Source organism: Callithrix jacchus, chromosome 10 (genome assembly GCF_049354715.1).
Source record: "Callithrix jacchus isolate 240 chromosome 10, calJac240_pri, whole genome shotgun sequence".
Lineage (NCBI taxonomy): Eukaryota > Metazoa > Chordata > Mammalia > Primates > Cebidae > Callithrix > Callithrix jacchus.
Window position 1 is genome coordinate 69,050,862 of NC_133511.1, and position 23,583 is coordinate 69,074,444.

The 23,583-nt window shown below is 49.6% G+C and overlaps 1 protein-coding gene across 1 annotated transcript in view; it reads left to right on the top strand.

Annotated features, from left to right (window-relative positions):
- Positions 1 to 23,158, top strand: part of LOC100398275 (short transient receptor potential channel 2) — a 24,412-nt gene extending 1,254 nt beyond the window's left edge. The window contains exons 2-15 of the mRNA XM_078339137.1: positions 3,972 to 4,066; positions 5,318 to 5,425; positions 6,659 to 7,399; positions 10,119 to 10,331; positions 11,269 to 11,433; positions 12,862 to 13,036; positions 15,995 to 16,195; positions 16,289 to 16,451; positions 18,843 to 18,935; positions 19,807 to 19,999; positions 20,533 to 20,660; positions 20,769 to 20,847; positions 21,628 to 21,757; positions 22,653 to 23,158. Coding sequence (XP_078195263.1) covers positions 3,972 to 4,066; positions 5,318 to 5,425; positions 6,659 to 7,399; positions 10,119 to 10,331; positions 11,269 to 11,433; positions 12,862 to 13,036; positions 15,995 to 16,195; positions 16,289 to 16,451; positions 18,843 to 18,935; positions 19,807 to 19,999; positions 20,533 to 20,660; positions 20,769 to 20,847; positions 21,628 to 21,757; positions 22,653 to 23,044 — 2,876 coding nt within the window. The 3' untranslated portion in view covers positions 23,045 to 23,158. The remainder of the gene's footprint in view (positions 1 to 3,971; positions 4,067 to 5,317; positions 5,426 to 6,658; positions 7,400 to 10,118; positions 10,332 to 11,268; positions 11,434 to 12,861; positions 13,037 to 15,994; positions 16,196 to 16,288; positions 16,452 to 18,842; positions 18,936 to 19,806; positions 20,000 to 20,532; positions 20,661 to 20,768; positions 20,848 to 21,627; positions 21,758 to 22,652) is intronic.
- Positions 23,159 to 23,583: the final 425 nt, after the last annotated feature.

The following is a 23,583-nucleotide window of genomic DNA, read 5'->3' on the forward strand; positions in this document are numbered from 1 at the left end:
TAGTGTCTTAAGACAACATTTATTATCTCACCATTGTGCTGGTTAGAAATCCAGGCATGGCTTAGCTGGGACCTCTGGCCCTAGATCTGTCACAAGGCTACAGACATCTCAAACCTCAACTAGGAAGGATTTGCTCCCTCCGTCACTCACATGGTTGTTGATGAGATTCAGTACCTCATGGGCTATTGGACTGACGCTTCCTTTAGTTCCTTTGCCACAAGCACCTCTTCTTAGAGCATCCCACAGTATGTCGACTTGCCTCATCAGAGTGAGCAAACAGGAGAGCAAGAGAGAGTATTAGTAAGACAGAAGTCACAGCCTTTTACAACCCAGTCACAGTAGTGCATCCCATCACATTTGCGAAATTCTATTCATTAGAAGCAAGTTACCAGCCGGGCGCGGTGGCTCAAGCCTGTAATCCCAGCACTTTGGGAGGCCAAGGCGGGTGGATCACGAGGTCAAGAGATCAAGACCATCCTGGTCAACATGGTGAAACCCCGTCTCTACTAAAAGTACAGAAAATTAGCTGGGCATGGTGGTGTGTGTCTATAATCCCAGCTACTGAGGAGGCTGAGGCAGGAGAATTGCCTGAATCCAGGAGGCAGAGGTTGCGGTGAGCCGAGATCGCACCATTGCACTCCAGCCTGGGTAACAAGAGCGAAACTCCATCTTAAAAAAAAAAAAAAAAAAAAGAAGCAAGTTACCAAGCCCAGCCCACACTCGTGGAGGCATGAATACCAGGAAGGCTACAATCGATGGGAGTCATTTCAGAAGCTGTCTATCACATAGGGAAAGATGTAGTTTATTATTTTAAGAGAAAGCAACTAGAAGGGAACTCATCATTTTTGGGCATCTGCTATAGGCTGGGCCCTGGAGCTATGAAAGCACTTTAAAATATATTAAATAAGTAAATAAGACCAGGTGCAGTGGCTCACACCTGCAATCCTAGCACTTTGGGAGGTCAAGGCAGGCAGGTCATGAAGTCAGGAGTTCGAGACCAGCCTGGCCAACATGGTGAAACCCTGTTTCTACAAAAAATACAAAATTATCTGGGTGTGGTGGCAGGCACCGGTAATCCCAGCTACTCGGGAGGCTAAGGCAGGAGATCGCTTGAACCCAGGAGGCGGAGGTTGCAGTGAGGTGAGACCATGCCATTGCACTCCAGCCTAGGCAACAGAGCGAGACTCCGTCTCAAATAAATAAAATATATTAAATGCTGTACAAAGTGTTTCACAAATTCGGAATAACTAGATGAATGGTGGTTGATGGTTTTTATTATCGCTTATTTCACAGATATTTATTAAACATCTGTTTGTGCCAGGCTTTGTGCTAGCAGCAGGGATACCACAGTAAATAAAATAGCAATGCTTCTTCCCTGGTGGAGAAACACATGTCCGTGTCATACAAATAAGTTTAAATCCTCAAACTGTGATGAGTAGTTTCAAGGAAAAGCATAATTAGATGGCTAGATTTAGACTAGAGAATCCAGGGAAAGTACCTCATAGGAATTAGCATTTCATCTAAGACTTGAAGAGTGAGAAATAATTATCCAGGCAAAGAGGGTAGAAAGAATATTCTTAGAAGAAGGAACATCATATGTGAAGACTTTTGTTAAAGAGCTAAATTTAATGAGCATTTCTAATACAGAGCCCAGAGCAGAGGAGCAAAACTCTGAGAGTGATGTGGGCAGGATGAAAAGACGGAAAGTGCAGCACCAAAGGTAAGTAGGTCAACATGAAAGGCCCAAATCACCTCCCCAAAGTTGATTGCCGTTTTGCAGCTGTCCTTCCCTCAGCTCTTGTGTCAGTAAGGTCAGAGAGTATCCTTGTGTCTGGGTTTGACCTCTGGGTCCAAACCTAAGGGCAATGAACAAAAGACATCCTTGTCCACATGGTATCAGGTTTGGAACTAGACAAAGAGATAGTTCTGTAGTGAACCGGAATCTGAAGATGAATATGCTCTATTTCGTGGGCTTCATCAAAATCTAAATCTTTTCTGCTTCAAAGGATACTATCAAGAAAGTAAAAGACAACCCATAGAATATGGAAGAAAGTATTTGCATGTCATATATTCAGTAAGGCTCTTGTATCTAAAATATATAAAGAACCTTTACAAGTCAACAATAGAAAGATATCCTCATTTTTAGAATAGACAAAGAATCTGAATTTTCTCCAAAGAAGATAGATAAATGTCTATTAAGCATGTCGAAGATGCTCAACATCATTAGCCATGAGAGAAATGCCAATCAAAACCCCAAATGATTATTTCATACCTACTAGGATGGCCGTAATAAGAAAGATGGACATTATAAAGAACAGGGATCTGGGAATAAAAAAAAAAAAAATAAGAAAGATGGACAATAACAAGTGTTGACAAAGATACGGAGAAATTAGCACTCTCATACTTATCACCAGTGGGAATGTAAAATAGTGCAGCTGATTAGAAAAAGTTTGGCAGTTTCTCAAAATGTTTATATAGAGTTGCTGTATGACCTAGCAGTTCAGCTCCTAGGTGTACATCTCCAAAGAATCGATAACAGGTGGTCACACAAAGATTTCCGGGCAAATGTTCAGAGCAGCATTATTCACAATAACCAGAAAATGGAAACAACCCAAGTATCTTTCAGCTGATAAATAAGATAAGGTATAACTGTGGAATGTTACTCAGCCATAAAAAAAGGAGGATAGTACCAATAGCTGCTTCAACGTGGATGAACCTTGAAACCATACTAAGTGTCAGAAGTCAGTCACAAAAGACCACATATGGCATAATTTCATTTACATGGAATGTCCAGAACAGACAAATCCAAACTAATAAAGTAGATTAGTGGTTGCCAGTCTATAGTTTTGGGTTTCCTTTCCTTTTTTTTTTTGAGACAGAATCTTGCTCTGTCACCCAGGCGGGAGTGCAGTGGCGCAGTCTCAGCTCACTGCAGCCTTCACTTGCATATCATATATTCAGTAAGGCCCTTATATCTAAAATATAAAGAAATACATAATCCCAGCTACTTGGGTGGCTGAGGCAGGAAAACCAGGAAGGTTCAAGCCATTCTCCTGCCTCAGCCACCCAAGTAGCTGGGATTACAGGTGTGCACCACCACACTCAGCTAATTTTTGTGTTTTTAGTAGAGATGGGGTTTTGCCATGTTGGCCAGGGTGGTGGTGAACTCCTGATCTCTGGTGATCCGTCCACCTTGGACTCTCAAAATTCTGTGATTACAGGTGTGAGCCAGTGTGCCTAGCCTGGGTTCGGGCTTTCTTTTGGGGGTAATGAAAAATGTTCTGGAATTACATGGTTGTGGTTATACAACCCTGTCAATACACTAAAACAATTGATGTATGTGTATATATATATATATACTTTTTTTTTTTTTTTTTTTTTGAGACACAGTCTCACTTTCTCACCCAGTCTGGAGTGCAGTGGCATGATCTTGGCTCACTGCAACCTCTGCCTCCCGGATTCAAAGAATTCTCCTGCCTCGGCCTCCCAAGCTGGGACTACAGGTGCATACCACCACACCCAGCTAATTTTTGTATTTTTAGTAGAGACAGGGTTTCGCCATGTTGGCCAGGCTGGTCTCGAACTCCTGACCTCAGGTGATCCACCTGCCTCGGCCTCCCAAAGTGCTGGGATTATAGGGGTGAGCCATCACGCCTGGCCTTGAATTTATATTTTTAAAGGGTGAGTTTTATGGTATGTGTATTATATTTCAATTAAATAATAATAAGCCAAGGGCTGTAACAGAATCTATGTTCTCAGGTATTCAAAGATTAAATGTGTTCCCTCAAGTCTGGTATATCAGGTGGGAAAACCAGGACCCCAACCCAGAGTTTCTAGGTCTACATTAACTTTTCTACATTATTTTTGCTCTGATTCCAGGCTCCTTCAGCCCTTATGGCCTCTTACTAATACCTCTTTTTAATTGTTCTTTCTCACAGGCCTTTATCCCACTCTAATTCTCGGCCAAACAGGAGGGAGACAGCAAAAGCAGGGCAAAGAAAACAACACCGACCACAGGCCCAAAGCAGTAGCAGCCAGGATAGCAGACAGTGCCCAATTTGTGCAGGTAAGATGCTTGGGAGTTGTTGTATGACAACTAGGCATTCCTTGAGGGGGGAATAGGAGATCTGGGGATACTGCCAAAAAACATTTGAATTTGGAGTGCTGGCTTCCATCATCTCTGCAGCTCCCAGGTATGGAACTGTAATTTTAGTCAAGTGTAATTCAAGACAAGTCTGTACTGAGCACCTGTTCACACTATGCCAGCTCATCTGAGGAAGGGACGTGGGCCCTGCCCTCAGGAGAAGCATGAAACTAAACAACGTAAAACGCTATTGGACAGGGCCTAGAATTTCCTCCGTAACTTTTTCCTGCATTTCCAAATGCTGCTTACTCTTTCAGTCTTTGTTCAAATGACCCTTCTTTGCCACGTGTTCTCCTTATCTGCCCAGATGATCTTTCCCAACCGAGCTTCTGCAGGATTCTCTGATTCCCTTGGACTTAGCACTTCTCACCATCTGCTGTGAATCAATGTTATTTGTCTTCATAGCTTATCCAGACTTTGTAGGGTGGCAGCCTGCCTGGGAGCAGGCCCCAGTTTTGTTCATCTCCTTCTCTCCCCCATAGGCTCCTTCAGGATTGAGATTCTTCCGCAACACGCTGCCACTTGTGGAGAGACCTCCCCACCTCACTCAGCTTCTCCCTCATCCTCATCATCATCGTCCCAGCCTGTACTGTGGGTGTCCTCCCCAGAGAACTCACCCCCCACCTCCTGGGTTCAGTGCCCTATCTGCCAGTTGCATTTCTCAGCAAGAGAAGTAGAAGAGCATGCCAGCGTGTGTGGGGACTTCCTATGACTATGACTGAGATTGGGACTAAATCGCTTGACAGCTGAGAAGCGCTGATGAGGCCGAAGCTCCCTCTCTCTCCCCACCTCTCCTTCCCTCAGGACTCTGCCTGAGGACACCTCTGTGCCTAACCTGATCCCCATTCCCAGTTGTCAAGGCTTCTGTGACCATGGCACCTGATTCTCCTAAGGCCAGCTCTGTTCTTTTCCCCCTTGGAAGTCTCCTTGGAACTTTTGGGCCTTGGGACACCATGTAGAATGTCTTTCCTTCTGTGAGTGGTGCACATTCTCATGCCCATTTTCCTGAAAGGAAAACTGTAGGCCCAGTGAAGAGCAAATGCTGCCTGACAAATAAAATCCTGTGGTATGCTGGGAATGTGCACGTTAGTTTTGAGCATAAGGCTGACATCCAGCATCCCGTGAACCGAGTTCTCAGTCTCCTTTGTGGGCTCCTATCCTGGGTATAATCAGGTAATGGTGATGCTGTTGACACCAGGCAAGTTATTTATCTTCATCCAGAATTACCTGAGAGAAAAAGTGTTCCAATCCTCCCACTCACAGAGCTATGATAGGGACCAGGTGGGTTAATGACTAAAGAGTAGTTCTAGGCCTGGCTGTGGAACCTTGGGCAGATCCCATTCCTCATCTACACAAGGAGGTGATTGGACCAGAGGGTGTTGAAGTTTCCCTCAAGCTGTGATATTCCAAATTCTGCTCCTACCTTCTTTGAGCAAATATGTCTTCTCTCCCCTTTCCCAGAAGATTTCACTGTGTGGCACTAACACCGGTTCCCCAGGGTACAGAGCAGAGGGGGAGCAGCTGGTCCTGTAAAGGGAGGGCCCAGGGCGGGGTTCTGAATGGACAGGAAAGAGGGTGCTAGGCACAGTCAGGGAGAAGACTGAGCAGGAGTTCAGTCCTTTGGTCCCTGCCAGCACAGGTTCCAGCATAGGTGGGCACAGCCATGGACCCCATCACGGTAAGAAGCCTGCTCTCCTACCTTCTCACATCCTTGTCTCATTTCTACCCATGAATGAAACAAAAGATTGGCCCAGACGCGCTGCAGGGGCATCCTAGCTGCCAGGCAGGTGGCGGACATCACTATGTGGGTGGGAGAAGAGCCCCTGGAACCTTGAGCCTGGACCCAGAATAGAAGAGCGATGAGGATGGGGCTGGGGCTGGGGCTGGTAGAAGAGAGGGACAAGGCAGTACCAAGGGGGAGAAATGCCCCCCCAAAGCAGGGGAGGGCAAAGCAGGAGGATTGGTGAAGAAAGCATATTGGAATCCTGCTGGGGCCCTGGTCAGAGCTGAGGGGCTTGGCGAAAGCCCAGTACAAAGACCCTCCTGTGTGGACATGTCTGGGCCTGCCCTTGGGAGAGGCTCTGGGACTTTGAGAGGAAAGAGCAGCTGGGAGATGAAGTCAACAAGAGGGGAGCTGAGTCCAAACAGATCCCATGCGCCTGTATGTGTGGTTAGACTCCCAGGGCCGCCCACCCCTGCTTTAACCTACCCTTGCTCAAGGTACCCACAGGTAGCCCTGCTGTGGGGGGTTCCTGTGAGGGTGGAAGTTGAGCTGAGAAAGTGGCCTGTAGTCTGTCCCCAGTGGGGGGAGAATTAAAAGCCCCTGCTGCACACAATGTAGATTTTCCTAACCTGAGAAGCTACACAATAAAATGATGAATAAGACAATATTTGCCAGTATGTGTTTGGGACAAGGAAGAATATAGTGGTGGCTACATATAGAGGGTTAAGAGCTAGAACATGGGAGGGTGAAAAAGGCCCCAAAACAAAGGGAGTTGGAACTCAGGGTCCCAGCATCTCCACTCCTTCATCTGCCAACAGCCTAACTGGACTGAGATCGTGAACAGGAAGCTCAGGTTCCCACCTCTACTCCTGGGTGCCATCCAGGAGGGCCGACTGGGCCTTGTGCAGCAGCTTCTGGAGTCAGGGGTTGAGGCCACACGCAGTGGGCCAGGCGGGCCCCTGTGGAATGTGGAAGAGGCCGAGGACCGCTCCTGGAGGGAAGCACTCAACCTGGCCATCCGCCTGCGCCACAAGGCCATCACTGATATGCTGTTGGCCAGTGTCAAGTTTGACTTCCGCCAGATCCATGAGGCCCTGCTAGTGGCAGTGGACACAAACCAGCTGGAAGTGGTGCGTCACCTGCTGGCCCGGCTGGAACGGGAGAAGGGTCGTAAAGTAGACACCAGATCTTTCTCACTGGCTTTCTTTGACTCATCAATCGATGGCTCCCGCTTTGCACCTGGTGTCACTCCCCTCACCCTGGCCTGCCAGAAGGACTTGTATGAGATAGCGCAGCTGCTCATGGACCAGGGTCACACCATTGCCTGGCCCCACCCAGTCTCCTGTGCCTGCCTCGAGTGCAGCAACGCCCGCCGCTACGACCTGCTAAAGTTCTCGCTGTCCCGCATCAACACCTACCGTGGCATCGCCAGCAAAGCCCACCTCTCACTGGCCAGTGAGGACGCCATGCTGGCTGCCTTCCAGCTGAGCCACGAGCTCAGGCGCCTTGCACACAAGGAGCCTGAATTTAAGGTTGGTTTCTCATACTTCCCTCTTCCCTTGGTGCCCCATGTCTGTTCTTCCACCAGAGCATGGGTGGGCCTATCGTGGGTGTTCTGGGAAGCTGGAAGCCACAGAGAGAGGGATGGGGACTGTGGAACATCTAGTTTGATAGGGAGTCACAGAATCCCCCCTGAGGGGATTTCATTCTAATGGCAGAGAACAGCCACTTCAGAGGGGCCTAGTCTTATGGGAGAGGTATAACCCCCAACCCAGGGGAGCCCTGGGTCTGTCTGAGGGAAGAGAGAGAACAGAGACAACTAGAAAAGAAGTTGGACGGACTTGGAGATGACATTCAGTAGAATACATTACGTCTGAATATCTACTAGGTGCTCCCGCCCAGAGCACTGTTGCGGCTCTCAAGCTTATGATTACAGCAGGGAGAAGGCAGAGAGAGGGGGACAAGGCACTCCCAGTACACTCGTCTTCATTCAGTGCTGCAGCGAATGGTGCTAACAGGGCTTCCAAAGCCCAGAAAACAGAGGTCAGGAAAGCTACAGCTGTTGTGTTCAGAGAGGACTCCTTGAAAGAAGTAGCATTAAGCTGTGCTGCCAAAGTGGGTGGCTTCAAACACGTGAAGAGGAACAGGGAGGGTATTTCAGGTAGGGCTGCAGTCCACGCAAAGGCTCTCAGGTAATGAAGTATATGCACAGGAAGGTCTAAGAATGCACGAAGCAGAGCCTGGAGGCAGGGACTAGTGAGGGTCCTGGAATGCCGCCAGTCCAGTTTGTCTATCCCTCACGCCCTAAGGGTCCCTGAGTGTCAAGCTAGACTCATCCCCAACCCCAGGATGACCACTAGGTAGGGAAACTAACACAGATGTTAAAATAGTGGGTTAAGGAGGTTGTGACCGGGGTGGTGGAAGGATAGAATGAAAAGCCCCCACTGCACAGCTAGAAGGAAAGGGCAGTCCTTTCCAAAGGACTTTCCCTCCATTCTCACAGCAGCCTAAGAGAGAGGCATAGCAGGAAGTATCGTCCCCACTTACAGTAGGGAAGCTGAAGCCTGGGAAGGGGAAGTACCTTGCCCAATCTCGATAGTTCAAGATACCACCTGAGGACAGTGTTGGGACTAAGACCTCGCCTCCTGAAAGCCATCTCTGGATGCTCTCTAGGGTAAGGGACCCAAGTAAAATCCAGGAGAGGACAGATAAAGGGGAGCCAAGGGCTGTCTTAGGCCAGGCACAGTGGCTAACGCCTCTGACCCCAGCAGTTTAAGAGGCTGAAACAGGAGGATGAGGAGGCCAGGAGTTCAAAACCAGCCTGGGCAACATAGTAAGATCTCACCTCTATTTATTTTTTTGAAACGGAGTCTCACTCTGTAACTCAGGCTCGAGTGCAGTGGCACAATCTTGGCTTACTGCAACCTCCGCCTCCCTGGTTCAAGCGATTCTTCTGCCTCAGCTTCCTAAGTAGCTGGGAATACAGACACACACCACTGCACTTGCTAATTTTTGTATTTTTAGTAGAGACAGGGTTTCACCAGATTGGTCATACTGGTCTCAAACTCCTGACTTCATGATCCGCCCACCTCAACCTCCCAAAGTGCTGAGATTATAGGCGTGAGCCTCCACGTCTGGCCTTTTTTTTTTTTTTTTTAAATGTTTTGGAGACAGTTTTACTCTTGTCACCCAGACTGGAGTACAGTGGTGCCATCTTGGCTCACCGCAATCTCCGCCTCCCGGGTTCAAACAATTCTCCTGCCTCAGCCTCCCAAGTAGCTGGGATTACAGGTCCACGCCACCATGCCCGGCTAATTTTTGTATTATTAGTAGAGACAAGGTTTCATCATGTTGGCCAGGCTGGTCTTGAACTCCTGACCTCAGGTGATCTGCCTGCCTCGGCCTCCCAAAGTGCTGGGATTACAGGCGTGAGCCACCAAACCCAGCTATTTTTTAAAAATAATAAATAAATAATAACTGCCTTGGGGCCAGACATGGTGGGTCATGCCAATGGTCCCAGCACTTTGGGAGGCCAAGGCAGGCGGATCATGAGGTCAGGAGTTCAAAACCAGCCTGGCCAACATGGTGAAATCCCACCTCTACTAAATATACAACAATTAGCCAGGCATGGTGGCACATGCCTGTAATCCCAGCTGCTCAGGAGGCTAAAGCAGGAGAATCACTTGAACCCAGGAGGCGGAGGTTGCAGTGAGCCAAGATTGCACCATTGCACTCCAGCCAGGGCAACAAAAGCCAAATTCTGTCTCAAAAAAAAAAAAAGAAAAAAAAAAACCCTGCCTTATTTATCTTATTTATTACTGCATCTCCTAAAATTGCCCACACAGGTTCTCATATAAGGTAAGTATTCCAATAAATTAATTAAATGAGTACATCAAGGGTGTAAGGAATAGGAGTAAAAGTGGGACAAGAAACAGAGATTAGAAAAGGAAGAACAAGAGACAGAAAATGACAGAGGGGTTTGGTTTGAAGTGACTTAGTGATGAGGTAGAGATAGCACTAGATAAGCAGTGACCCAGGAGATACCTCATCAGAGCAAGAAGGATGAGTGAGGTGGCAAAGAAGAAAAATCAATGCCCCAGTGACACCAGATGTAGGAAGTGATGGTGCAGAGGCAGGACACAGGTGGCCCAGGCCCACTATTTGTGGCTGTGTGGAGCAGGGAGGAGTGGGCTGATTTAATGGGGTTGAGTCCACAGGGTAGTAGGTACATACAGACCTGCTTCCCTACAGCCTGAGTACATTGCCCTGGAGTCACTGAGCCAGGACTATGGCTTTGAGCTGCTGGGCATGTGCCGGAACCAGATCGAGGTCACTGCAGTGCTCAATGACCTGGGTGAGGACAGCAAGACTGAGCCTGAGACTGAGGGCCCAAGCCTGGCCTTTGAGGAAGGCATCCCCAACCTGGCAAGGCTGCGACTGGCCATCAACTACAACCAGAAGCAGGTCAGCTGGGCCCTACCTATATCCCCTCCCTGTCCTTTTCTCTTGCCCTGCTACCTCTAGGTCTCCCTGACCCAGCCCTAAGCAACTCCTTTACCTGCCCTCAAGACCCTCTCAGTCCTTGGTCCTGAGCACCCTTCTCGCTAGGCCCTTGACCCTGTGGGTCCCCTCCCTTCTTACCTTCAGTCTAAGCCCCTAATCTCTCCCCAGGCCTTGGAAGACCCACTACCCCACCAAGACCTCACCTTCAGACCAGGACATCTGGTCTTAGCCAGCTTTGCTCTGACCTGCTGAATGACCTCAATCCAGTCTTTTTCTGTTGTTCCACTTCAGTACATCACTCTATAAAGCAAGATAGGGCTAGATTTCTCAGACCTTGAATAGCCCCAGAAGTCTCTATTATTCCCTGCCTCCTCAGACATCTTCCCCTCTAAGCTAAAGACAGGCTCCTTTTCTAGCCTCCCCAAGTCCCTTGCTCCTCACTCTCATCCACCTTCAGACATCCTAGCCCACCAGGAACTTAACCAAAAGTTAATAATGGCTCCCCTGGCCCTGGCCCCCAATACAGCAAACCCCAGTTTCCCTCTTCTGCCCTCCTCAAGACCATCCAGGCTGATGTCCCACATCTCTAAGAAGGCAGGGGACCCTGGGGGTTCTATATCTTGGGTCCCCATTTCTACCCACCACTCTCTAACTTGGACTCAAGAATGTGGGTCCAGAGAGTTCAGGAATATCTTTGATTTCAGTTTCCCCTCCACAGACCAAGGCCTAGAGAGGGATGGGTCTGTCCATGATCACATGACAAGTGAGTTGGCTGGTGTGGGGAGAAAAGGATCGTTCAATCTCTGCAGGGAAGGAAGGGCTGTGTTCCTAACTGGCTCCCCCATCCTCCTGCCTTCCTGGTGGTCTTCCCCTCTGCTAATGCCCCATCTCTGCTTAGTTTGTAGCACACCCCATCTGCCAACAAGTCCTGTCCTCCATCTGGTGTGGGAACCTGGCTGGCTGGCGTGAAAGTACCACCATCTGGAAGCTCTTCATTGCCTTCCTCATCTTCCTCACCATGCCCTTTCTCTGCCTTGGCTACTGGCTGGCACCAAAGTCCCGGGTACTAAGTTTAAGATTAATGATAACTGTTACTTATTGAGCACTTGTTTCATGAGGCCCTGGGCTGGACACTTGGTGAATATAACTTTGTGAATGTTTTCATTAAGTAGCTGGAAGTGTAGCCCTGAGGAAGGCAGACATTCTGCTTCAGTGGTGCAGGGGAGCAACATGAGGCACAGGAAAGGCAATGTTCTTTTTGTCAAAAGTACAGAGGAAATAGCGGAGTCAGGATTTAAAGCAAAGTCTCTCTACCTCCAAAATCTTAATCCTATTAACAGCCCTATCCTCTCCCAAAGAGAGTTCCACTCCAACTACAAATTATTTGGGAGCCCTTTATCCAACCAATAGATCCTTGAGACTCAACTATGAGCCAAGCATGATGCCTGGCACTGGGGCTATCATGAAGAAAAGCCCTGTTCCTGCTGAGCAGGTGAGGAATGGGGAGAGGGGTGTTCCAGGAAGCAGGAGCAGTACATGTGGAGGCCTGGGGCAGGAGGGGAACCCTAAGTGTTAGAGAACCTGAAAGGAATTAGATAAGAATGGTATAGATGTGCACAGGGGCCAGATCACACAGAGCCTTATAAGCCACGGAGGATGGAAGCCATTGTAGGATTACTGAGGTGTGCCCCCCATCAGTCTTGTGTTTCAGAAAGTGCCCTCTGCTAGGGGTGTGAAAGGTGGGCTGGGAGCATGGGGACAGGAGTTAGGGAGACTGAGTGTGTAAGAGGACAAGCACGTAGAGCTGCCTCATATTCCTGGCCTGGGTGACTGGTCATTTCATGAGGTGGGGACACAGGAGAAGGAGGAACAAGATGGGATAGAAGCCTTTGTTTTTAATGTGGTTGAGTTTGAAGAGCCTGTGGGGCCTCCAAGGGAAAGTTACTTCTGTGATCCTCAGTTCTTGAAAAAAAAAAGGCCAGGCATGGTGGCTCATGCCTGTAATCCCAGCACTTTGGGAGGCCAAGGTAGGCTAATCACCAGATCAGGAGTTGGAGACCAGCCTGGTCAATATGGTAAAACCCAGTTCTCTACTAAAAATGTAAAAAATTAGCTAGGCATGGTGGCATGTACCTGTAATCCCAGCTACTTGGGAGGCTGTGGCGGGAGAATTGTTTGAACCCAGGAGGTGAATGTTGCAGTGAGCCGAGATCACGTCACTCTCTCTAGCCCAGGTGACAGTGCAAGACTCTGTCTCAAAAAAAAAAAGAAAAAAAATGGGAATAATAATGGCTACCTCATAAGGTTGGATAGGAGACAATAGATATGAGTCTAGGGCCTGATACGTAGCACATTCTCAAGATATGTCTCAATAATGCGTGACTGAATCTGAGCAAGGGGAGTCACATGTGGGCTGAGCAGTCTAGAAGGGCTCACAGGAGGGAGAGATACCCAGGACTGAGAGCCCTACTCTCCCTCCTTCCCCTGGAAGCTGGGCCGCCTTCTAAAGATCCCAGTACTGAAGTTCCTTCTGCACTCCGCCTCCTATCTGTGGTTCCTCATCTTCCTGCTGGGAGAGTCCCTGGTCATGGAGACACAGCTGAGCACCTTCCGTGGCCGCAGCCAGAGTGTCTGGGAAACCTCACTACACATGATTTGGGTCACAGGTATATGTGCAGGAACCTTTATTTGTGGCCGTCTCCCTTAGGGCCCCCCCGCCCCACTTACTGTCCTTCGCAATAAGCACCCCACCAGGGGGATCCTGCTTTGTAGATGACCTCTGAACATATGGCCAGACCCTTCTGGGCTGCAGCACAGCACAGGGCCCTTTCCCTTCAGCCCTAGTCGGGGACCTAACCCTGTGGCAGACTCCCTGATCAAGGACTCCTTCTTTCCCTTCCCTGGCATCAACCACTACCCACCCTGGACATTCCTGTCCTCACACAAATAAGACCGTGGTTCATAGTGTGAGGTGGGAAACTACCTTGATGTCATGGCAGCCTGCAAGTACTGCGAGAGGCTCTCCTGGAGGTCATTGGAGCAGAAAGGCTTACAGACCAAATGAAAGGACTCAAATCATATAGCGAGTTAAATCTATAAGTGCTATAGTTATGATGGTGTTGTTATGAGGGCCAGAGGTGGGGTTTGAGTGTCTGGGGTTGGGGTGTGGTACAATGGACAGAAGGGTCTTGGAGCCAGGCATGGTGGCTCATGCCTGTAATCTCAGCAACTCAAGAGGCTAAAATGGGAGGATTGCTTGAGGCCAGAAGTTCAAGACCAGCCTGGACAACACAGAGAGACTCTATCCCTTAAAAATAACATCAGATTGGCCAGGTGTGGTGGCTCACGCCTGTAATCCTAGCACTTTGGGAGGCCAAGTCAGGTGGATTACCTGAGCTCAGGAGTTCAAGACCAGTCTGGGCAACATGATGAAACCCCGTCTCTAATAAAATACAAAAAATTAGCTGGGCATCGTGGCGTGCGTCTGTAATTCCAGCTACTCAGGAGGTTGAGGCAGGAGAACTGCTTGAATCTGGGAGGTGGAGATCGCAGTGAGCCAAGATCACGCCACTGCACTCCAGCCTGGGTGACAGAGTGAGACTCCATCTCCAAAAAATAAAATAACAAATAATAATAATAAAAGAATATACCTTGGCCCAAGACTTGATCTATGGGAAAAGCACAGTGACAAGTATGTTTCGCCACAGCTATAGCTTGCCAGTTATCCTGATGAGCAGCTGTAAATTTTATATGCATTATTTGGGCAGAGGAAATGTGGAAACAGAATGGCTGGTGCCAGTGTGTAGCTGATTTAAGATCTCCTGAATACTGAGGGCCTCACATGCTTCATGCATATTCAGTGTATCACGAATATTTAGAGTCTGTCCTTCTCTTTCTATGTATGTTTCACATACACATGCTCTACTATTTGTTCAACATGTCACCAAAGTAACTAACCTATACTTAACACATAAGTTTCATCCATTCCATTGGTTTTCTTTTCTTCTACACCAGAATTGAGTATTCTCAAACAATTTAGCAAATGCAGTTTACAAGAATCCCCAGAGCTTTGGCCAGCCTCGGGCCATCAGCTTAGCAGGGGCAGAATTGGTGGCACCGTCCTCGGCTGTCCTCCTCTCATTTAGCTCTGCCTTGGTTAGTAAACTCCAGAGCCACAGTTTACCGAGTCTACTGCTCCACCCTGTACCAGGTCAGTCAGTGAAGTCAGAAAGGAAATCAGGAAATCTGGCTCAGAAACTTTAGGGAAAGAAAATAAGAGCAGCCTGAGAGGGAAAGTTTCTCATCCTATTATTTACTAAACATTTATTGACCTGAGCTGAGTGGAGAGGAAACCAGTACAATTCCTACCCATGGGAGAAGAAAAGTCTTAGAAACATATGAAACAGACGGGTGCAGTGGTTCACACCTATAATTCCAGCACTTTGGGAGGCCGAGGCAGGCGGATCACAAGGTCAGGAGATGGAGACCATCCTGGCTAACACAGTGAAACCCTGCCTCTACTAAAAATACAAAAATTAGCCGGGAGTGGCAGTGCGTGCCTGTAGTCCCAGCTACTCAGGAGGCTGAGGCAGGAGAATTGCTTGAACCTGTGAGGCGGAGGCTGCAGTGAGCTGAGATTGTGCCACTGCACTCCAGCCTGGTTCTGGGCACCAAGGACAGAGATGAGTGGACATGGTCCCTGCCCTTGAGGGGCTCCAAGTTCAGGGGGAGGCAGGGTAGAGACAGGCCTGTGGAGAGATATCCTGCAGTGCCTGTAGCAATGGCATCACAGAGATATGAGCTGTGAGAACACAGAACCCCGAGAAATTCACTCCACCTGCTTAGGGAAGGCTACTTGGAGGAGATAACACGTGACCTAGGCCACAAAGGTGAGCTGGGCTTCCAGAGGGTATGGAAGGGCATTCTAGGCAGAGGGAACAGTGAGTGGAAAAGCACATGATTGTATCCAGGGAATGAGAAGGGTGTAATGTGGCAGGGCCACCTGGCTAATGGGAGCCAGCTCCCAAGACCCCCAGCCCCAGGTCTGGTTCTGGGCCTCACTGAAACACAGGCACCCTGAGCAGCCTGAAAATTTGGAGCCCCTTCAAGTCAATATTCTGTATTTTTAAATTAAAAAAAAAAAAAGTTAATAAAGATGGGGTTTCACCATGTTGCCCAGGCAGGTATCAAACTCCTGGGCTCAAGCTGTCTTCCTGCCTCGGCCTCCCAAAGTGCTGGGATTACAGGTGTGAGCCACTGCACCCAGCCTCAAATCAATATTCTTTGTTTGTCCAGTATTTGCTTGGTAGAGGGCATGGAGAAACAAATTTCAGTCATTCCCTCCTAATAAACAGCCTGCCCCCAGCAATACTCACTTTCTGAGTGTCTGCTGACTGAGCTCATTGGTGCAGGTCACACCAGCAATGTCTACATCAGTCTTTTTTGTGTTTACAGAAGATCAATTGTTCCTGAGTAGATTACATGTTTACAGGTCATTGACTTCACCCCAAAATGTTTTAGGTCCCCACTGCCATTCATAGGATCCCCCTGCCTCGTAATCTAGCTCTGACGTAGGAGGAAGCGTTCTGTTCTATCCTGTCCTGGCTCCCTGCTACCCCCTTCAGGCTTCCTGTGGTTTGAGTGTAAGGAAGTATGGATTGAGGGCCTGCGCAGTTACCTCCTGGACTGGTGGAACTTACTGGATATGGTCATCCTGTCCCTGTACCTGGCAGCCTTCGCACTGCGCCTCCTCCTGGCTGGACTTGCCCACATGCACTGCCAGGAGGACTCCCAGGGGGCTGCCTGCCACTATTTCACCATGGCTGGTGAGTATCCCCTAACTCAGCCCTGAATCCCCCAGTTCCTCTTCTTTCTTGGCTCTTGGCTCCCAGCCACAGCCCCCATTCCACCCCGCACAGAACGCAGCGAGTGGCGCACCGAGGATCCCCAGTTCTTGGCTGAGGTGCTGTTCGCTGTTACCAGCATGCTCAGCTTCACCCGCCTGGCCTACATTCTGCCAGCACACGAGTCACTGGGCACTCTGCAGATTTCCATTGGCAAGATGATCGATGACATGATCCGGTGCGTACCGGCCCTGCTCCAAGCTCGCTCCTCTCTGCAGACTCCCCTTGACCTCCTTCCAAAATTCCCCAGCTCTTGGGTAACACAGGAGTCCTTGACCTGCATTCCTCCAGAGGTATGGGCTCCAGAGACCTCTGACCCCCTGAAACCACAGGCAAAACTTGAGGATAAATGTGTATTTCTCTGCAGAGAGGGTCTACAACTCTCATCTAATTCTCAAAGAGGCCCATGATACCAGAAAAGATTACAAACCATGAATAGCAGAAAGAGCCCTCAGCTGGGCGTTCCAATCCCAGTTCTGTCCGTCTCCATGACCCCTCTGCAGGCCTCGGTTTTCCCATCATTAAGGAAAAAGCAAAGGCACTGGACTCAGGGGTCCCTTTGGATCCTTTCCACTCTGCAGCTGCTCTTTGAATCCCTGATCTTATCTGGTCTTCTTGGTGCTCATCACCTAATCATGGGCAGCCAAACCTGGCCTCTCACCTAATCAGGGGCCATAGTTAATGCCCACCTCCCTGGGAATCCCCAGCCTGAGGTAGGACTACAGTGAGTGTCATCAGTGGGAAAAACCTTCGCTACATTTAATATTAACAGCTTCAGCTCAGTTTAGCTTGGGGGAGAACTTCCAGCCCCACCCCAGGATTCTTCTGGCTTCCCTGCAGCAGGCTAACTCATTCTCACATGTGGCTCTGATTCTTCTGGCCATAACTCCTGTTCAGTGGGATTCTGACTCCCAGCTGTCCCTGTGCCATTCCTGTATAATCTCAGCATCTCATTCCCTCCCTGGGAGACTACTCCATCCTCAACTTTGACTGCTTGGACTCAGTACCCATTATTCTTAAAAGGAGAGCCTCCACTTGGCACTCACTTTATTAAAAAAAAAAAAAAATATATATATATATATATATATATATATATATTTGAGACAAGGTCTCATACTGTCACCCAGGCTGAAGTGCAGTGGTGCCATCTCAGCTCACTGCAGCCTCGACCTCCTGGGCTCAAGCAATCCTCTCACCTCAGCCTCCTGGGTAGCTGGGACTACATGTATGCGCCACCATACCTGGTTAATTTTTTGTAGTTTTTGTAGAGACAGGGTTTGGTCTCCCAAAGTGCTGGGATTGTAGCACCTCAGCCTTTTGAGTGGCTGGGACCGCAGGCATGCACCACACAAAAATACAAATTTTTGCATTTTTTTGGTAGAGACAGAGTTTCACCATGTTGAATACTTGCTCAACAGCTATTCAATTTGGCCTCCCAAAGTGCTGGGATTACAGTCGTGAGCCACTGCACCCAGCCCAGCACTCACTTTAAATCCCTCTTGGCTGGGCACAGTAACTCACGCTTGTAATCCCAGCACTTTGGGAGGCTGAGGCAGGTGGATCATGAAGTCAGGAGTTCAAGACCAGCCTGACCAACATGGTGAAATCCTGTCTCTACTAAAAATACAAAAATTAGCTGGACGTGGTGGCATATGCCTATAATCTCAGCTGCTTGAGAGGCTGAGGCAGTAGAATTGCTTGAACCTGGGAGGTCGAGGTTGCAGTGAGCTGAGATCACATCACTGCACTCCAGCCTGGGTGACAGAGCAAGTCTCCATCTCAAACAAACAAGAAAAAATCCCTCTCATTTTCCACCCCCTAATTTATCTATTCTTAATAATAACTAAATTGGGCTGGGTGAGGTGGCTTATGCCTGTAACTCTAGCACTTCGAGAGGCCAAGGTTGGGGGATCACTTGAGGTCAGGAGTTGTAGACCAGCCTGGCCAACATGGTGAAACCCCCCATCTCTACTAAAAGTACAAAAATTAGCCAGTTGTGGTGGCACATGCCTGTAGTCCCAGGTACTTGAGAGGCTGAGGCAGGAGAATCGCTTGAAACTGAGATGAGGAGGTTGCAGTGAGCCAAGACGGTGCCACAGCACTCTAGCCTGGGTGACAAAATGAGACTCCATCTCAAAAATAAATAAATAACCAGGCCGGGCACAGTGGCTCACACCTGTAATTCTAGCACTTTGGGAGGCCAAGGCAGGTAGATTGCCTGAGTTCAGATGTTCAAGACCAGCATGGGCAACATGGTGAAACCCCATCTCTACTAAAATACAAAAAATTAGTGGGTGTGGCAGTGTGCACCTGTAATCCCAGCTACTCGGGAGGCTGAAACAGGTGAATCACTTGAACCTGGAAGACAGAGGTTGTGTGAGCTGAGATCATGCCACTGCACTCCAGCCTGGGCGACAGAGTGAGACTCCGTCTCACAAAATAAAAATAAATAACCAAATTGAATACTTGTTGAGCAGAGAGCCAGGACGCCTACATCCCTCTTCCTGGAGCCTGACTTCTCTCAAGGTGGGGACCTTCTCTGATCCTTTCACATCCCACTCCCTGCCAGGTTTATGTTCATTCTCATGATCATCCTGACTGCCTTCCTCTGTGGCCTCAACAATATCTATGTGCCCTACCAGGAGACAGAGCGGCTGGGCAAGTATGCAGGGGCAGAGGCAGGATGGGAGGTGGAGAGCCTGGGATCTTGCAGCTTGGAGCCCTAGTGATCTCTCCTTTGTCCCTCCCTCCCTCATTTATTCACTCAATGAATTCTCTTGTTTGCTCATTCCCTCTTTGATTCACTGTCACTCATTCATTTGTTCATTTATACATTCATTAATTTTCTCATTTTCTCCCCAAACTTCTTATTTTGAAAAATGTCAATTCTATGAAAAGTAGATGCCCCTATACCCTTCACCTGGCTTCACCAATTGTTAACCTTTTGCCACACTTGCTTGATCTATTGCTCCCCCTTTTTTTTTTCCTGAAACACTTAAAAGGAAGTTGTAACTATCATGACCCTTAATCCCTAAACAGCTCAGGATGTCTCCTAAGAACATAACCACAAAAGTATTATCACACTCAAAAAATGTAACACCCAAAATGCCTAGATTGGTCTCCAACTCTTGGGCTCAAGCAATCTGCCCACTTCAGCCTCCCAAAATGCTAGGATTACAGGTGTGAGCCACCGCACCCTGCCACAATTTAAAATTGTTGGTATAAGTAGGGTCCATTCCATCCTGGCCCCACCCCAGAACATAAGGCCATGAAGACAGGAACATGCTTGTCTTGTCCACTGATGTATCCTTAGCACCTGTGACACTACTGTGCACTCAGTAAATACTGGTGCAAAGAATAACATTTGGAGCTCAGAAACAGCAAGTATCTACACCAGCTGAGGTGGTCCAAAGGGCTGCATAGAAGTGGGCACTCTTGGCCAGGTCCTGGGGGTAGCAGGGAGTGTGTCTGGGTGAGCTCAGGCTCTTCTCCCACCCCTCATTTCCTGTTCCTTACTTGGCCCAATATGCAAGATTCAATGAGACGTTCCAGTTTCTGTTCTGGACCATGTTTGGCATGGAGGAGCACAGCGTGGTGGACATGCCTCAGTTTCTGGTGCCCGAATTTGTGGGACGGGCCCTATATGGCATCTTCACCATTGTCATGGTCATTGTGCTGCTCAACATGCTCATTGCTATGATCACCAACTCCTTCCAGAAGATCGAGGTGAGTAACCGGAGGCCAATTTAGGCCAGGGAGAAGAAGGGAGAAAGGAATGGAGAAGAATAGGGTGCAAGACATTGGTGTCATGCTCTGCCTCCACTGTTGTCTTGTTCGTGGCTTTAGACAAGTGTTCCTCTGTAAAATGAGGGTCTTAGTGATGCTGTTAGTATTTCCAGACACCAAGTCTAGTGCTCATTCCCCTTTAGGGTTGGGCAGAGGAGTGGTGTTGTAGAAAAGTAAATGGGAACATGAGAGGGAGATGATGGGTTAGGGTCTGCAGGCTGGAGAACAGGCTGGGCAGGAACTGGATGTCAGAAAGATGAAAGAGTGGTGGGGAGAGAGGAAGCGGGGGACAGGCAGGAGAAATGTGGGTGATAGGGAAGGCTGGAGATAAGACTGGGGAGAATAAAGAGCCTGGCACACCACACTGGAGAATCAAAATTGTGAGGACTGGAGAAAAGAGAGGCAGTTTGAGTGGGCAGGAGGGTCATGTGCCAAAGGGGTCCTTGCACCACCCCCTGCTGCCCGGCCCCCAGGATGATGCCGACGTGGAGTGGAAGTTCGCACGCTCCAAGCTCTATCTGTCCTACTTCCGGGAGGGCCTGACGCTGCCTGTGCCTTTCAACATCCTGCCCTCCCCGAAGGCTGTCTTTTACCTTCTCAGGTGCTGACCTCAGAGCTCCCACTCACACCCCCAAGTCCCCAGGCCCTGCCCCCATTTCCCTAGGTCCTGTCCTCTAACCGACCTCTTCCCACCACTGAAATCTCTCAGGAGAACTTGCCAGTTCATCTGCTGTTGCTGTTCCTGCTGCAACACCAAGAAGCCAGAAAATCCCCCCGTCCCTACCTTTGTGAGTACCTCCTCAGCCTGTTGCTGGTCTCCCTGGCATCAGGCCTTCAACTCTATGTCTATACCATCAATTTGTCTGCATACCCCGGGCTTATCTATCTCTCCAGGTATGTTCTCCAGAAAGACTGTCCCAATTCCTACTCTCGGACATGGCTTCCCTTTCCCTCTTCCTGGCTCTGGCCATTTCCTAAATTTCCAACTCTGTGTCATGAAACCTAAACAGAAGTCCTTGCCACCCTCCTTCCAAGCTAGAAATACCCCTAAGCTCCAGACAGACCTTTTTTGTCCTAAACTGCTCCAAGACTTAGTTGAACATTTTTCAAAAACACATGTTAAGAAGCCAAAGGTAAATGTCCCACAAACTGAGCAGTTAGACGGCTAAGTGGCCTGAAAGAGGAGGCCAGGAGGCCGGGCATCCAAGGAGCTCACTTGCCCTCGAGGTCTACTCTCCAGCCCAGTCTGGCCTGGCATGAGGGTGCCTTCCTAATTCAGGCACTGCAGGTCTGTAGGGGGTTCTCCCCTCCTTACCATCGGCCTCCCAGCCCTCACCCATCCGTTCCTGGTTCTCTGTCCATCAGCCCTTCCCCAGCTTCTGGCCCCTGTCCTTCTACCTTCCAGATCCACACTGTGAGATGGAGGCCAGGGCCTAGGCGGGTCAGGGACAGAAAAGTCTACACAGACTTTGCCCTGGGTCTTTTTTGCCCAGGGCTGGAGAGGCATGAACAGTGATCAGAAGAAGGTTGAAGAGAATCTCTCTCGCCCTCCTGTCTTCCCATTCCAGGCCAATCCCGGGGCAGGGGCCATGCCTGGGGAGGGAGAGCGTGGATCCTACCACCTTCGCGTCATCAAGGCCCTGGTACAACGCTACATAGAGACTGCCCGGCGTGAGTTTGAGGAGACCCGGCGGAAAGGTGCGTCACCCTCCTCTAAGCTCTCCCCATTCCTGTTCCTTCCTCAGCTGGGATAAAGGCCCCATATCAGGGTCAGGTCCGCATTCAGCCTGCATAATATGTGGCCCCCTCCTGCCCTTGGAAGGGCAGCCTGCACAACGCAGCCCCTTGCACTCCATTACCCTCTGACCCATTCGGCATTGATTCCACTCATTTCATTTAAGTGCTCCTTCTTGCCTTCGTGTGTATTCAGTTATTCTCCCATCCAGTCCCTTACCCAGTCACTCATTCACCTCCTTCATTCACTCACTCATTTACTGACTCATCCCACCAACATTCATTGCTATGGCCTCCTTCGCTCCAGGCCCTGTCTTGGGACAGACGGGGCACTGTAGAGCAGGGGCACATGGGAAGCTTTCAGTCTAGTGAGGAAGAGAAACCGTCACACTGGGCATGAAGTGCAGCTAAGAGAGATGCGAATTGCTATGGGCGCCGAAGGAAGAAGGAGCTTGTCATTTTGAGAGGCAGAAGGAGAGAGCAGCAGAATGGATAAAGGGGCGGGGATCTGAATGGGACCCTGAAGGCTGGATGTGAGCTGGCTGGCCGTGACTGGGGAGAGGGCAGGTGGGTGGACGCACGAGTCTCTACCCAGTAACAGCTTTCCCCATGGCTCATTACCCTTCTCTGGCCCCCAGACTTTCCTTCTTTCCAGCTCCTCCCTCCCACCCCTGCTAGGATTCACCTGCCCCGGCTTCACCCACCCACCTGAGTCTTAGCCCACAAGCCTGATCTTCACTTCTTCCAGTTCTCCCTCAGAAACCCCAGATAGGGCAACCCCTGGGATTCTATAAAGGGTAAAAGGGGTACAGGGCAGGCTCATGCTCTGAAAGGCCCCTTGGTACTCCACCTCCTCCAGACCTGGGCAACAGACTCACAGAGCTGACGAAGACCGTATCTCGACTACAAAGCGAGGTAGCCGGCGTGCGGCGGACTCTGGCAGAGGGAGGAACACCCCGGCCTCCCGATGGTGCCAGTGTCCTCAGTCGCTGTATCACCCAAATGCGCAACAGTTTCCAAAACCTGGGGCCCCCCATTCCTGAGACCCCAGAGCTGACAGGACCCAGGATTGTGGGGACCCAGGAATCATCAGGAACCAGGCGTCAGGACACTGGAGAGGTGAGGACTCTGGCTTCTGGAGAGTCTGGCCCCAGATCCCCAGCTCATGTGCTAGTGCACAGGCAGCAGGAAACAGAGGGGGCTGAGGACCTGCCCCACAGGGAGGATTCAGGGACGGAGGAGAGGATCTGATACAGCAGAAGTGTCCCTTCTGTTGCTGAGCGCAGTAGCCTAGGAGGGTGAGGGTGGGGGCCCCGTGGGAGGAACCTGTGCTGCTTTCCTTGCTTCAATAAAGTTTCTCTTCTGGATGTGCAAGGTCTCTGGGCTGTGTGAGAATCTCTGTCTCTTGATGTTTTGAGGTGCTCCTGCTTCTTTCCCCTGAAATGGACCCTTGTGGAAACAGGGCAGAAAAATGTGCTCTTGAGCTTAGGATCCTACTTTGAGCTTCCTCAGATCTTTCATGGAGAGAGTTCTGGACCATGAGGCGGGAGGCCGGGGAGGCGGGAGGCCAGGGAGGCAGGAGGCCGGGGTTCAATGGGAACCCTCTGACCAATTGCTTCCTTCCTTGGCTGTGCATTCCTCACCTGACAAGTGGGGCTGAGGAATCACCTGCCTGCTTTCCTGCTTTCGTGGTTGTCATGAGGACCCTCTAGCTGTTTAAGCTTCTGGATTTGCAAGTTAGAGTGTGTGACATGGGTCTGCACAGGAGACCATGTCTACAAGTGACCAAG